The sequence below is a fragment of the Hyaena hyaena genome, unplaced genomic scaffold, assembly GCF_003009895.1.
Source record: "Hyaena hyaena isolate Hyena2069 unplaced genomic scaffold, ASM300989v1 scaffold_388, whole genome shotgun sequence".
NCBI lineage: Eukaryota > Metazoa > Chordata > Mammalia > Carnivora > Hyaenidae > Hyaena > Hyaena hyaena.
The window spans coordinates 566,274-581,408 of NW_024081021.1; the positions used below are offsets into that span (position 1 = coordinate 566,274).

Sequence of the window (15,135 nt, forward strand, 5' to 3'; positions counted from 1 at the left end):
GACAAACTTAATCTCCAATATCCTCTCCAAATGACTAAAGAAGTCATCTTAGTGACATTTCAAGAAATGGGCTTTCTTTTGCCCATGTGGACTGCCAATGTGGACGTCCATGAATAAATACCTAACAGTGGTTTCTAAGGAACTAAGTTGAGGATAACAGGCTTGCCAAGTCATCTACCTCTCTATTAAGATCATCAAAGAAATATAAAAAGATGCCATGATGGAAGGTGTCACCCAACACTACTATTCCTTTGAAACAATGATTTCTTCCTGTTGGACATCTCTGCTCTCTCTCTCGCTATCTATGCATCCTTTCAATACCCAAAACTCCACATAAAGTTCTATAAAACTGAAGCAATCAGGCTACCTCGGCAAATATACTGAAATTTCTCCCATTTATGTATTTTGACTTAGACTGTGCCTCTGATGCCTCTAACCAACATATTCACCAAGGAAAAAAAATATTAAAATCAACTCTCAACTATCCATACTAATAAGAGAACAACAGCCAGGCACACTCCAAAAATAATTTAGAAAGAATTTTTGAGTGTCTATGTTTGGCAGCACATTCACTTTTCTGATTATGTTTTCACTTGAGTCAATATTCTTAAGCATACACCAACTTCCTGGGAAGAGAAAGGAGAAGCCTGAGTGAATACAAAACTAGGATAAAACATACTTCCCATGATCCGTAGAACTCACAGCAACAAACACCTAAGGCAAATAATGCCTCCTCTTAATCTACCCACTTTTAGTTCCCAATTAATTCGTAAACACTCCCAAATAAACAACAACAAATCAGTATTTAAGTACCACTACGTGAAACTCTAAAGATGAAGGGTGCAACCAACTCATTCAAGTATCAGAGCAGTGTTTAACAAGGAGTCATGGACTCATTTGAAAGTCAGATAAAGATGCAATAATCCATTTTGCATACACCCTGGCTAAGCAGGGACAGGCAATCACCATCACGGATCCACAAAAATATATCTGTGCATCATCCCAGGAAGGATAAAAATAAGAGGCTTAAAAGTTTCTAAAGAAATACTGTCAGAGGGAAACCTTAATATATACTATGGCCAAACATCAAGGCTTGTATTATAGCAAGCAAGCAAGCAAGGCTTGTTTTACTACACTGTTTTCAATCAGCATGAAGTCCCTATGGGTCTTACCATATCGTTCCAAATTTCTCAAGGGCCTCCACAAGGTCTGCTTCCACAACAGATTCACAGAGTCCTCGAACGTGGACAACAGGTGAAACAGAAACTTTATGATGACTCCCACCTGCCTCCTAAGCAAGAGAAAATAATTCCTAATTAAAAACTTTAAAAGTATAAATTGTATCTGTAGTAAATTTGACTCTGCATCCAAAAGCAAACATTAAAAAAAAATTCCCAACCAAATTTCATTCACAAGTTAGCAAAAGGATCTGACAATAAAATCATCAATTGTTAGGCATGTGGGGGCCTGGGTGGCTCAGTCGGTTAAGCGTCTGACTTCGGCTCAGGTCATGATCTCACGGTTCATGGGTTTGAGCCCCACAATGGGCTATGTGCTGACAGATAGCTCAGAGCCTGGAGCCTACTTCGGATTCTGTGTTTCTGTGTCTCCCTCTTTCTCTGACCCTCCCCGGCTCAAACTGCCTCTATCTCTCTCAGAAATAAATAAAACATTTAAAAAAATTTTTTTTAATTGTTAGGCATGAAAATTTTGATTTCTTAGAAGGGAGTATTTTCTCTTAATAAGAAGTACAACATAGGGGTGCCTGGGTAGCTCAGGGCCAGCTCTTAGTTTCAGCTCAGGTTATGCTCTCACAGCTCTGTGCTGAAGGTGTAGAGCCTGCCTGGGATTCTCTCTCTTCCTCTCTCTCTATCCCTCCCCCATTTCGCATGCACACGCATGAACACTCTCTCTCAAAATAAATAAACAAATAAGAAGTACAACATAATAATTTATTTCAACTTCAATAAAATTTCAGAAAAAATTTCAACAGATGCAGAGTATGCTATGACTGGAATTACATTTTATACTCTTAGTTTCATAGATTTACCTACAAAAATTCAAAATCTCAAGTAGTCCAAATAAATCCCAATTTAAAATGTTTCTTTAATATAAAGATTATAAACTTTATTTATATCATCTTTTGTCCTTGCTTAATTGGTGATCTAGTTCCACACTAACTTGAAGTTTACTGTATTTTACTTAAGCGGAACACTTGACAACTTAAATTTATACAAGGTACCGTCTTTGTTGATAAGTATTGCAAAAAAAATGCAAGCCTTCCTGAGCTTCTCCGGAATACTCTGTATCTTTTGAGTACACCCAGAAGGTAGTTTTAAAATATAAGTATATGGACTATTATGAGATTTACTTTGACCATAAAAATGGCTCTATCATTTACTTATTCAAGTTCTATTTTTTTTTTTTTTTAAGCAGGCTCCGCCCTGGGCATGGAGCCTACATGGGGCCCAAACTCATGACCCTAAAATCAAGAGTTGAATACTTAACCGACTAAGCCACCCAGGCTCACCTCAAGTTCTATTAAGACTAAAATCTGTATTTTACAACTAGCCACTGGGCACCTCTCTTGTATCACTTCAGAAATGACTTCCATATATGATCCACATACACATACAAAAAATCTATTAAATGAAAAATGTCTTCTCCTACAGACTAATCTATAAGCACAAATGTTTTATCATTAAAACTTAAGAATCATTTTAAGAAAATTAAATCTCTTTATGGCTACTTTAAAAGACCCACCAATTTCTCTTTAGTATAAAGACTGTTAGAAAAATATAACAGTCCTGTGCACTGCCAATAAAAAAGTTACATCACAGTTTAAAGAGTTGATTTAAATATATGAAGTAACCATGGGACTATTCTCTTACATTATTGTCAGATTCATTTGCATTGCTTTGCGGAGTCTTTTCTATGATCAAGCAGATATTCATTACATGCCACTAATCATTCTGATTGTACACTATGTAATCCAACACTCTATTACAACCTTAAGAAACGACGCTCTTTGCCGCAGTGAAACCAACAACCAAATGTGCCTTGTCATCATTAAACTATGTAGGAATGGACAACTATGTAAGAAAAGAGCTCCAAATCATACCTAAAAACCTAATTTAGAGCATCTATTTTTTTTAATGTTTATTTTTGACAGAGAGAGAGAGAGAGAGAGAGAGAGAGAGAGAGAGACAGCGCGAGCACGAGCAAGGGAGGGGCAGAGAGACAGGGAGACCCAGAATCTGAAGCAGGCTCCAGGCTCTGAACGGTGAGCACAGAGCCCGACAGGGGGCTCGAACTCACAAACAATGAGATCATGACCTGAGCCGAAGTCGGAAGTTTAACCAACTGAGCCAACCAGACACCCCACATATATTTAAATATATTTAAAGTATAAATAACAAGTTTTACTCTAAAAATATTTAGACACAAATAGGGATCAAGAAATAAGACAGTCATCTCAGTTGATCCTTAGAAATCCGCTGGGAAGGGTAAAAATACAAAAGAAAACTTCACTGGCTAAGATTATTCAAAAAGTTACTATAAAACAATAGCGGAAGGAGGATTTCAAATTAGGACTACAAAGAGACTACAGGGGCAACTAGGTGGCTCAGTCAGTTAAGCATCGGTCTTCAACTCAGGTCATAATCTCACCATTAGTGAGTTCGAGCCCCGCAAGGGCTCTCTGCTGTCAGTAATGAACCCCCACTTCAGATCCTCTATTCCCCCTCCGTACCTCTCCTGCTCTTGTGCTCTCAAAACTAAACATTTTTTAAAAAAAGAGAGAGACAACAAGTTTTTGAGTATTTGAGTCTTCATTTTATAATAGATAAGAAATAATATAAAAGACATTTCAGAGATAAATGGAGAAATTTAAATAGAGATAACATTTTATATTATGTAACGGAACGATTTACTGTGTTAGGTACCATTATAATAGTAATGTTTATGTGAAAAGAATATCCTCATTCTTAGGGAAGGCTGGGATATTTAGGGATGGATTGTCAGGTATCTCCAACTTTCACAGTTTAGGTGAAAAAATGTATATAAATATAGATATACACATATGGAGATAAAATCCCCAATAGCAAAATGTTAAAAATTGCTGAAACTAGGTGAAGGGTATATGTAACTGAATATTTTACAGAATAAAAAGTTGGGAAATTATTTTATTATATAATATTTAAAGCCTATAATAAGGTATGAGGAACCATATAAATACTCCTTAACTCACCAACCAGTTTAATATATAAAACACTAGCAAACGGTTGAATACATCTCTTACCTCCCTTCCCATCATGGATAATCGGTATTTTGAATATAATGCTAAAAAATATGACTGTTTTACAAATTGGTCTTCTCACAAAGAAAATGGATCACAGGACCAGTTTTAAAATCCCTTAAAAATATAACTACACTTCCTAAAATCAATAGATCAAGACTTAAGTCATTCTTCCGAAGTAGGAACTTATTAAATGAAAACAATACGGTACTTAGGGGAAGATATGATTATCTCAACCTAAAGGCAGAAAACATATCCTGTACCCCTTGTATTTCCCGGTTTCCACTCAATTAATCTGCCATTCATAGAGGTTTCTCTAATTTTTACATTATGTCTCCTTTTCTTAAACTTAAAACTTTCCCATCCTTTCTGTAGTTTAAATTTAAAAAATTCCTGAAGCAGTCACATCTGAGGAACCTCAAAAGAAAGAAAAAAACCCTAGAGCTGTTTCCAAATATAAAACTGATATATTAATGATATCTTTTCAAACAATATTCTCACCACCTCCCTTCTCCCCCCACCATACTAAAATTTTACTTAAATCAGTATTTTCTTATCTCTACTTATGCTTTATACTGGTGGTAAGAAATCTGTACAGCTTCTTTTATGTACCCTAAAATTACCTCTTTTAAGCATCATACTATACATCTGACTCCAAAATTGGTAAATAAACTAGTATTATTTACCCGACTGATATATAACACTTTGATCATGTCTTCTCCAGTTAACAAAGTTTTTTTCGATCCTTTCTCATACAGAAGCCCAAAGATCTTCCATTTCTAGGCTCACTCTTTATCTATTTATGTTGATTACTTATCAGACAAAATACAATATTCGAAATGAGCACCCACCAAATGAAGGTATGCCTCCTGCAATTTATATACACTTTTGTTTTTAATTACCCTATTCCTGCTTATGGCAAACTTTGTCAACTATAATGGAGGCATTATTTGGTCCCCTGGGTGGGCTACAGACAGACCAGTCTGGTCATACCATTCCAAACACTCGGTCCCTTAGAGGCTATCTCAAGGACCAACTTTAATAATACCAATTTTAAGTGCTAATTTTGACTACTTAAGAGCAGATTGAAGACCGAGCTCTACTGAAGAGAAGGGAAGCTCAGTAAAGTATAAATGAAGCTTCTGAGAGGAATGAGAAGGGCCCATTAATGCTTCTTCACATAGTAAAGCAACAACTGTAAACTGGCAAAGGCCAGGCACAATGTCCTTATTAGGCTTTTTTGTTTTCCCAACATCTCCATACTCAACACATGCTTAACAGCACAAGACTCGCTCAGCAGCAACTAAACAACCTTCTTCTGCCCTCTCAGAATTATAAATATAAAAAGACCAAACTCAAGTTCAATAATTCAGCCCCCAACGCCAGACACAGAACTACTGCCAAGTGCTTATCCAGCTTCTCCCTAAACACTTCCAGTGACAAGAAACATACTACTCATGAGACAATCCATTATATTTTTAGAAAATTCTTCATAATATGCATCCAAATCTGTCTCCCTGTAGCTTTGTATCCAAAATGGGCTTTCGGGGCGCCTGGGTGGCTCTGTTGGTTAAGTGTCCAACTTCGGCTCAGGTCATGATCCCGCTATTCCTGGGTTCGAACCCCATGTCAGGCTCTGTGCTGACAACTTGCTCAGAGCCTGGAGCCTGTTTCAGATTCTGTATTTCCCTCTCTCTCTGACCATCCCCTGCTCAGGCTGTCTCTCTCAGAAATAAATAAAACATTAAAATTTTTTTTAAAAAATGGCCTTTGAAGTCAGACCAGTGTTTGAATCTTTGGACATTTACTGGTTCCAATGATCTTGAGCTAACTGCCTTTTTAATCCTCAGTTTCACTATTAAGAAAAAAAATCCTTATCATGTAAGATTACAATAAATAAATGGAACAACAAAAATGTCTAGTACAGTGTGAGGTGTAGTTCCTGAACAAGGGTTCAAGAAATATTAAATAGCACCCTCTACCCTTATCTACATTTCCCTCTTCTATATAACCTTCCAATTATTTGTAATGATTTCTCAAACCACACCCAAATATACCCTACAGGCTAAATATGCATCTCCACCAATTCTTGTCATTCTTCTTATAATGTGATTTCATGTGTCTTTTCCATTCTGGTAATCATTCTCTGGATGCATTAGAACTCATCAACATTAAAAGAAGAAGAAGAGGGGGGCGCCTGGGTGGCTTAGTTGGTTAAGCGTCCGACTTTCTCTTAGGTCATGATCTCGCGGTTCGCGGGTTCGAGCCCCGCATCGGGCTCTGTGCTGACTGCCAGCTCAGAGCCTGGAGCCTGTTTCAGTCTGTGACTCCCTCTCTCTCTGACCCTCCCCTGCTCACACTGTCTCTCTCTCTCCTAGAAATAAATAAAANTTTCAGTCTGTGACTCCCTCTCTCTCTGACCCTCCCCTGCTCACACTGTCTCTCTCTCTCCTAGAAATAAATAAAAATATTAAAAAAAAAAAAAAAAGAAGAAGAAGAAGAGGAATTTATCAATACTATACCAAGAAATGAGTACAGTATTTCTAAGTATTTAAGGTTTTCCCTTTTACTTTGGATACTTCATACAGACCAAGGAAAAAGGTGTTTTAAGGGGCAGCTTAAAATACCTTTTATCTCACACTATGCTTAGAGTTAACTACATACTTTTTCTTACTAAACTAAACAATCACATCTCTTGGTCTTTTTCTTTTTTAAAAGAAACAATACAGCAGATCCAAAATATGGGAAATCCTTTAATTTTCTTACCTAAGTTTTCAGGTACATTTGATTACATAACAGCAAAATTAAAAAGAACAGCCATATCATTCAAGTAACTTTTTAAAAAATAATCTTTACTTTTTTACTCATGTAGTAGAGATTATTTGGTTTTGCCTACCTAGATCCCCTTCCCCCTTATTCTGGTTAAACACACACACAACCCTGAACTCTGTATTATTCCCCTGGTATTTTCAATCACACAGTCATGCCTATCCAACTTCAGAGGTAGCCCTGAGATTAGTTGCGGGGAAAGGAAAGCTAAAAAGTGTTGATCAGAAGGGATAAATATAAATATGGACACCGGGGAAAGGAGAAGAGTGTTCTCTTATTTGCTAGCTTGAAGAATGGAAGTCCAGCTTTAGAACTACATGGAGAGCATACAGAATCAAGTTTCAATGACATCATCTAAATCCCTAGATGCAGCCATACCTGAAACTGCTGCCACAACTTAGCTTTCATGGGCCAAGTTTTTGTTTGGTTTAAGCTCACCTGAATTGTTGCTGTGATTGCAACTACAAGCTTTGAAAGGTGTATTCAGTTTCACAGAGGCAGAAAAAAAAAAAAAGGCATTAAATTTTTAAAGTAAATTATTTATTTTGAGAGATAGAGAAAGAGAGCTCAAGCCGGGAAGGGGGGAGGTGGAGAGGGAGAGAGGGGGGAGAGGGAGGGAGGGAAGGAGGGACAGAGAGAGAGAGAGAGAATGAATCTCAATCAGGGGCCCCAGTGCGGGGCTCAAATCCACAAACTGCGATCATATCCCAAGCTGAAATCAAGAGACCAACACTTAACCAACTGAGACACCCAGGCAATCCTGGAATTTTTTTTTTTTTACTTTTATAACCCCATCACAGACAACAGCACCTGGCACATAAAAGGGGCTCAAGTATTGTTTTTTGAAGAGTTAAGAGATCATAGTGATCCTCATGTGATGGTTGAGTTCCAGAGGGGTTAAGTCACAAAGCATGTTGTTGGGAGCAGAACCAAAACACCCGCCTTGGTTGGGCTTACAGGTCCATTAACAGCTCTTTTCACTGTATGTACTAATACGAAGAAATGCAGTCACTTGTTAAAACCAAAAGATAATAAAACCTTCTACCTTTCACTACCTTTCCTTCTTTCCTAATCCCTGGCCTGGAAAACCTCACTCTACTACAGCAGCATAGCTAGAGACAGAGGACATTACTGCTATAGACACTTTAAAACTCTGGCACGTACCTCCAGGGCACACATCCTTTAGGTTTTTCATTCCCCAGGGTGTCATTACTGTGCTCACCGTCAGCCTCTAAACTTTTCCTGTGAGAACTAAGCTAACAAAGTGACCTCATCTTATCTCCCATCCCATACTATTCAATATCACGAATATTCCTATACATCTCTGTAATTCAAATCCTTAAAGTATAATAATGTATCTTAAATTCAAACTAGATCCTCCACATAATATATATTGCTAAGAAATCCTAGGATCTACATTTTTATCATGGCATTTTGCCATCCTACAAGTCTATTTATTAAAAGTTGAAAAACTGAGTTAGCACTCCATAAATTTTTATCGATACTGGTCTTTACAAAAGCAGATCTTCTGGGGCGCCTGGGTGACTCAGTCGGTTAAGCGTCCGACTTCAGCTCAGGTCATGATCTCACTGTTCGGGGGTTTGAGCCCAGTGTCGGGCTCTGTGCTGACGGCTCAGAGCCTGCAGCCTGTTTCAAATTCTGTGTCTCCCTCTCTCTCTGACCCTCCCCTGGTCATTCTGTCTCTCTCTCTCAGAAATAAATAAAACGTTTTAAAAAATTATAAAAGCAGATCTTTTCTAGGTAACCTCTCAATTTAATTCTTCAATTGGTTTCGCCAAGTAAAGCCCTAATATTTGAAGTCAAGCTGCTTTCTAAAAAATAAACACATAGAAATTTACTACTAATATGATCTTGAAGGCCATGACTGCTAAATTTAAGACCACCACTTACTCCATAAGAATAAAGCAACTGTATAATACATAGCACAAACTTCCATAATCCAGCTTTGTTCAACAATGCGGCACAGTGAATCTGAAACACTCTAGGAATTTCTGATCTTCAAATTAAGTGCCAAAGACATAAATTTGAAGACTGTCTAATTTCTCATATCCAAACTACTAAGTCATTTCTCTATACCCCTTAACACGTCATGATCATTTACAGTGATCAATTCATCTTTAAATTAGAAGCATTTGTAGAAACACAGCTTTTCTTAAATACTCTTTCTTCTTTAAATCTAATTAATTAAATGGAAACTTAATTATCAAAAGCTAAATAATATAAATCCTTGAAGACGGACTTTGCACTGGACAAACCTCCAACTGAGTTGAAAAGATTGCCCATTGTTGTACCTAATCTGCATTTGCTGTTATTTAACAGTTTGATCACAAAGGTATTTCTTCCCTGGCTAGACTGCAGGACAGTTGAGGTTGAGCCAAAACCATTTCAGTTAGATGAATTACCATATTTCTGGCTCATGACGCACTAGACATTAAACTTCTATCCAGGGAATGCCTATCCTAATAAAATGTTATTATGTACAGGTTTCCATAGTTGCAATAATTTCAAAATAGTACCAAAAATTACATGAAGACAAGGGTTAAAAAACAGGAAAAATAAGCCTTCATTAGATTTCACGTTGCAGTATTGCTTCTACTGCTAAAAGCAATTCACACTCTAAGAAACAAAACAGCAGTAAATAAACAAAAATTAGAATTTATAACTCAATCTGCATTTATTAGTTCCTGCCTGGGTAATTTAAAAGCTGCATTACTTTAGTCACTGAATTACAACTTCAGGTATAGAAAAGTTTAACTTTTCTAGTAAGAGAACTCAAGAGTAGTAGTGAACTTTCTCAAAGGTAGTGACTCCCTCCAAACCCTGCCAAGTACTATTTCTACCGCCAGATACCATTCACTTTGGGTATATTAATTACGTATTATCTTCTTCCCAACATGCAAAATAATCTATTGCCTTAGTGTGTAATCTGATTTTCAAAAACACGTTTTTTCATAAAAGAATTTAGGTGTCTTTCCAAGAAACTTAAGACATTTCATGCTACTGCACAAAAGACTCGAGAGTTTTGGCAAAAGAAATACACTGATCCATCTAAAATATCAGTTACAATATTCCTGTTTCCAAACTTCCACAATGGAATTGACTTTGAGCTGAAACTTTAAAAAGACACGCATTTTTATTCACAAGCCCAAGTTACAGTTTAAATATTCCAAATACCTAGGCACAAAAACCAAGTCATATATATCTAGCTGTAAGGGAACACTTATTTAGAGGAAGAAAAAGTTCCTTTTTTCTAATGTGTTGAAACCTATGTCAAAGTTTCATACTGAGAAACTCTAACACTGGAAACTACTGACCAGGATTTTTTTTCCTATAAAGATTCAAATAGCTAGGGGCACTGGGTGGCTCAGCCAGTTGGGCATCCAGACTCTAGATTTCAGCTCAGATGTGATCTCCGGGGTTCGTTTGGGATTCTCTCCCCCTCTCTCTGCCCCTCCCCCCAACTCGAACTCGGTATCTCAAAATAAATAAGTATTTCTTAAAAATTCAAATAGCTCAAAAGCTTATAACTGGCCTCTTACAAAGGGTGAAAAAACATTTTATTATCATATATGTGTACAATGTCTTAAAATCCAGGAAAAGTTTCCTTTCAAAAAAAAAATCACCCTTAAAATGTGTCAGATGTTTAGAAGACATCTAAACCACTAAGATATAGTAAGTGCACCCCAAAAGGGCCAAGGCTTTTGCTTTGCTTTGTTTCCTTAAAGTGTCCATGCCCCATGCAACTGAAGCGGAGTTGCTGTGGATAAGACGATTTTCACATTCATTCTGCCTCCAGCTAACGTTTCTGGTTAAGAGCAACAAGAATCTAGGAAGGTGTGTTTAATCCAACTCCGAGTTCAGGTCTTCCTTTCGAGGGGCAAATTTGGAACAAACCGTCCATGAAGAACTGTGGTGATTCTAAGATTTGCTTTACTCGCAAACAGGGGTGGTGTTAACACCTACCCACACTCGGGGGTTTTTTTGACCGAAGGGCTAAGATCTGGACTGAGCGATCATCATAAAACTGAGTAGCACAGCACGCACACCATGCCTGCCAAGAGTAAAAATTGTGAATTAAACCTTCAGGCACACTAGGGTGTGAGCTCCAGAGCGTCATTTGCCGTTCAGTTACGGCTCTGCTCAGGACCCGGGTGAAGAGAGACCCCGGCGGAACCGACGCAACAACCATCCTGCGACCGTGACCAGCGCGCCGCTGCTTCGGCCAAAGGGGCAGAAGGGAGCGGGGTCGTCCCGACGCGGGCCAGCAGCCCGCGGAGTTGAACTAACAAAGAGCTAATCGCGCACCGAAGCCCCCCGCGAGCGGAAGCAACGCCACCCCGCCGCCCCCGCCTGGCTCCCCTCCCCAAGTTCAGGGCCGGCGGACGACTCGCGCGCGGGGCCTTGCAGCCAGGCCGGAGCCGGCTTCGCGGTCGGGATGCGGGAAACAGGTAGGGCCAAGAATAAAAGCCCCAGAGAGAAGAGCCGGCGCTTCCCGACGCGGTGAGCGCAGCAGCAGCGGGCAGCGAGGCGCGCGGAAGGCCCCGGGGCCGAGTCCCCGCCGCCCGGCCCTGCTGCCCAGGGAGCCGCCAGGCACAGCGGACAGGGCGCCGCGCTTTGTTACCGGCTGTGAGAAGCTCCGGCCGCCGCCGCCGCCGCCGCCATCGCCCCGGGGCGTCGCTTCCCGACGGTTCTCGCCTTCCTCGGCCGAGTAGTCGATCTCCCCCTCCTCGGTCTTCAGGCGCTTGGCCTGGCTCTCGTACTCGCGGTCCTCCTCGTACGTCTCCCTGGGAGAGGATGAGGAGGAGGACATGGCGGCGGCCGGAGGGACCGGCGGGCAAGCGGGTGGGGGTGGCGGCGGGGCGCGGGCCTCGGACGCCGCCGGCCAGTCCCCGCCACTGGCCTCGTCTCCTCAGCAAAGATCTGGCTGCCGGGCCGTCCGCCGGGGCCAGGCGCCCAGGAGCCGGCGAGGGTGCAGAGATCCGGTGGGATGAGGGGGGCGCCCCGGGAGGAGGCTCCGGAGCGGCCGCTCCCCTTTATTACGGAGCCAACATTCAGCCTCTCCCTCCTCCTCCTCCTCCTCCGTCTCCGCTCCCAGCCCCGGGGAGCGAATCTAAGGATGGGGACGCGACTGTGGCTTCCGGTCTTCCCTCCTCCCCTAATCCGCTCCCCGCCGCCCAGGCCGAGCCTCCGCCCCCGCCTTAGCAGCCGCCGCGCAGGATCGAATCCAGCCGCAGCCCGCGGGAAGCGCCCCTCAGCCTGGGTCCCGCTCCCTATTGGCAGGGGCAAAAGTCGACCAGGCTTCCAATTGGCTGCAAGGGCTGTTCGTCAAGAGCCGCCCACCGCTCGGCCTCGCCCCCCTCCCTGCGCTGTGTGAATTCGCCGCTGGCCTGCCAGTCCCGAGCGCGCAACGTCCGCAGCGCGCTGCCCGGGAGCCGTTGCCGCCCGGCGGCCGTTAGCGCTGTTGGGCTCCCCCGGAGCCGGGCGCGGAGTGAACCCGGGCTGGCGACGAGGCGTGCAGCGAAGCCAGGGCTGCGGGTGTTAACCGCCCTCCCGCTAATTTAAATGCTTTTTATTACTTCTCTTCAAAAGAGGATGAGGAAAACCTCTAAAATCCCTGCAGATAGACCACGCACAGCCCTTAAAACTACCGAGGCTGAGGGGAGAAAAGGGTTTGGAACCATCAAAGTAGCCTTCTAGGGAGAAGCCCTATGTTGTGTGCAAAATCTGATAAAAGTGGCTGCACCCTTTCTCCGCCCCTGACGAGATATTCGAGAACAGCAGCCAACATTTCCATTTAGCAAGGTGCCAGTCTGAAGACGCTCCCCATTCACTGTCAGTTTAATCACGTAGCGCTCATTTGTCGTCTAGACCTGTCTTTCCTGACAGTTCTAGCGGACTGGTCTGTGTAAGTTCCTGCTCCAATTAAATGTTTTAAATCTCCCGTAGAATACGTCCTCCTTCATCCCAATCCTTTCCTTTCGGGATGATCTGTTTATTTCACATTATCATTTATTCTCGAAAGATACAAAAGCCTATCAGAACTCTTAAGACCACAGCTCACTTCCTCTGTGGAGCCTGGAGGACTCCTCCAAGCTTCTCGTTGCTGTTTTCTCGTTTTGCAGCAAGGCCGTTTTATACCTACCTCTTAGAGTGTTCTAGAAACGCTGGAAGAGGAACGTTGCCCTTTTCATCTTTGCGAATCCAGTTACTGTGCAGACCCCCTGGCCCAAGTTAGGTACTCAGCAATGCTGAACGAGTGATCCTTAGGAGTCCGGTATCTTTCAGGAGAGAAACTGGCAAATCTAGCCCAACTTAATGCCCTCTGTGACCTACCCTTGGGGAATTGCCTGGGATTAGGAGTCACTTGAATGTTTCCATTGTCCTTATCCCTCAGATGCTCCTCTAAGTGTGGCTTTTCCTTTTCTGTGCGGATTTTTTCCTCCTCCAGCCTAATTCTCGTTTCCAAAGTTACTTCCTCCAAAGGAGCCATTTTTATTTATTGCTAGCAATGCTTTAACATATGTACTATTTTATATTTTATAATTTACACTGCCTGTCGTTTTGGAAAACAACTGCAAGTTTTTCACAGCTTCGAGTCAGATTTGCGTGCAGTTGCAAGTGTCCACTGACAAAATAGAACAACAACGAAATTTAGAAATGTGTCTTTTAAATTAAGGTAGAATGGAAGTGGACAGAAGAAATATCAAAGGGGGAAGCTGCAGTGCTAGCTACAGAGCAGGAAATATTATTGGCAGGGCACTGCGAAGAATGAGAAGGAAGGCCTTATGCAAACTTCCCAAATATTTCATAGTGATGGTGAAAATATTTTAAATTCTCAACACCTACTTCCAACCCGTAGATTATACCAAACTAAAATACGAGTCTCACACTAATCCGTAAGGAAACCCAGCCTTGCCAAACTTTGCTGCCATACTATTTACTAACAGAAGGTAGGAATCAGTATGTACCAGCATGAAACTTACTTCTTTTGATGAATAGCTCACATCAAACTGTTAAGTAAAAAACAAACAAACAAAAAAACAACTGAAGAAGTAAAAACGTAGAACGCATGTTTAAAGAACATAGATCAGGACATTGACCATGGGTTATCTGTGAGCTTGTTGCTGATGAGTTGTTCAGACAGTGACAATAAGTCCTTTGATAAGGAAAATGCTAGCTAGCTCATCATTCTACTATGAGAAGAGCTAAAGAAGGAGGGCATAAATATACTCAGCTTGATTTAACTTAGATAAAATAAATTATATGCTATCCAGTAACCAGAAATGCCTAAGAAACCCAGAAACAACTCCTAAATGCCATGACCATCTGGAATTTCTGTTGCACAACATATAGCTTCAGGCCTTCGGCTGACTGTCTAAATGACTGGATTGGCTGCTGTTGATTAGGGTAAGAAGCAGCCTTGAACTATGGTTGCCACAACTCAGAGTGGATTCAGGGGCTATACCAGAGTGAGAGACAGGTCCAGAGCAGCCCTGAGAAAACTGATAGTCAAAGTCCTTTCTAATCTAACCCCAAATTGCCCTTTAGTTTTAAATCTCAATGCTGACTTTGTGATTTATAAGATATTGTGCTAGGTGATGAAGGGACCAGAAAACTACATGAGTTGGTCTCTGCCTTCTCAAAACTTGGAATCACGTCGAGGAAACGAGGCACATATAATATACATGCAGTAATAATTACAGCCATTTACAATGTGCCAGGCACTGTGAACCACTGTAAGGGCCATGCCTACAAATTCTGACAGAAGCCCTCTAACAGGCATTATTATTGCTATGCCCATTGTATGATTAAAGAAACTGTGTAGGGAGGGTTAAGGGACCTGCCCTAGAGACCAAGTAAACCAGAGAGAGCCCGAATTAGAACCCAAGCAATCTGATCCAAAGCCAGTATACTTCAAGAAGAATGATTTAATTATGATATATTTTTTTACTGCCTTCAGAACACAGATCTTATAGGCTCTTATCATG

The 15,135-nt window shown here is 41.3% G+C and overlaps 1 protein-coding gene across 2 annotated transcripts in view; it reads right to left on the bottom strand.

Annotated features, from left to right (window-relative positions):
• Positions 1-12,307, bottom strand: part of HNRNPLL (heterogeneous nuclear ribonucleoprotein L like) — a 38,233-nt gene extending 25,926 nt beyond the window's left edge. For both annotated transcript variants that reach the window (XM_039251237.1, XM_039251236.1), the window contains exons 1-2: positions 11,769-12,307; positions 1,173-1,291 (exon numbers count right to left, since the gene is read on the bottom strand). In XM_039251237.1, coding sequence (XP_039107168.1) covers positions 1,173-1,291; positions 11,769-11,957 — 308 coding nt within the window. In that variant the 5' untranslated portion in view covers positions 11,958-12,307. The remainder of the gene's footprint in view (positions 1-1,172; positions 1,292-11,768) is intronic.
• Between the last annotated feature and the right edge of the window lie 2,828 nt (positions 12,308-15,135).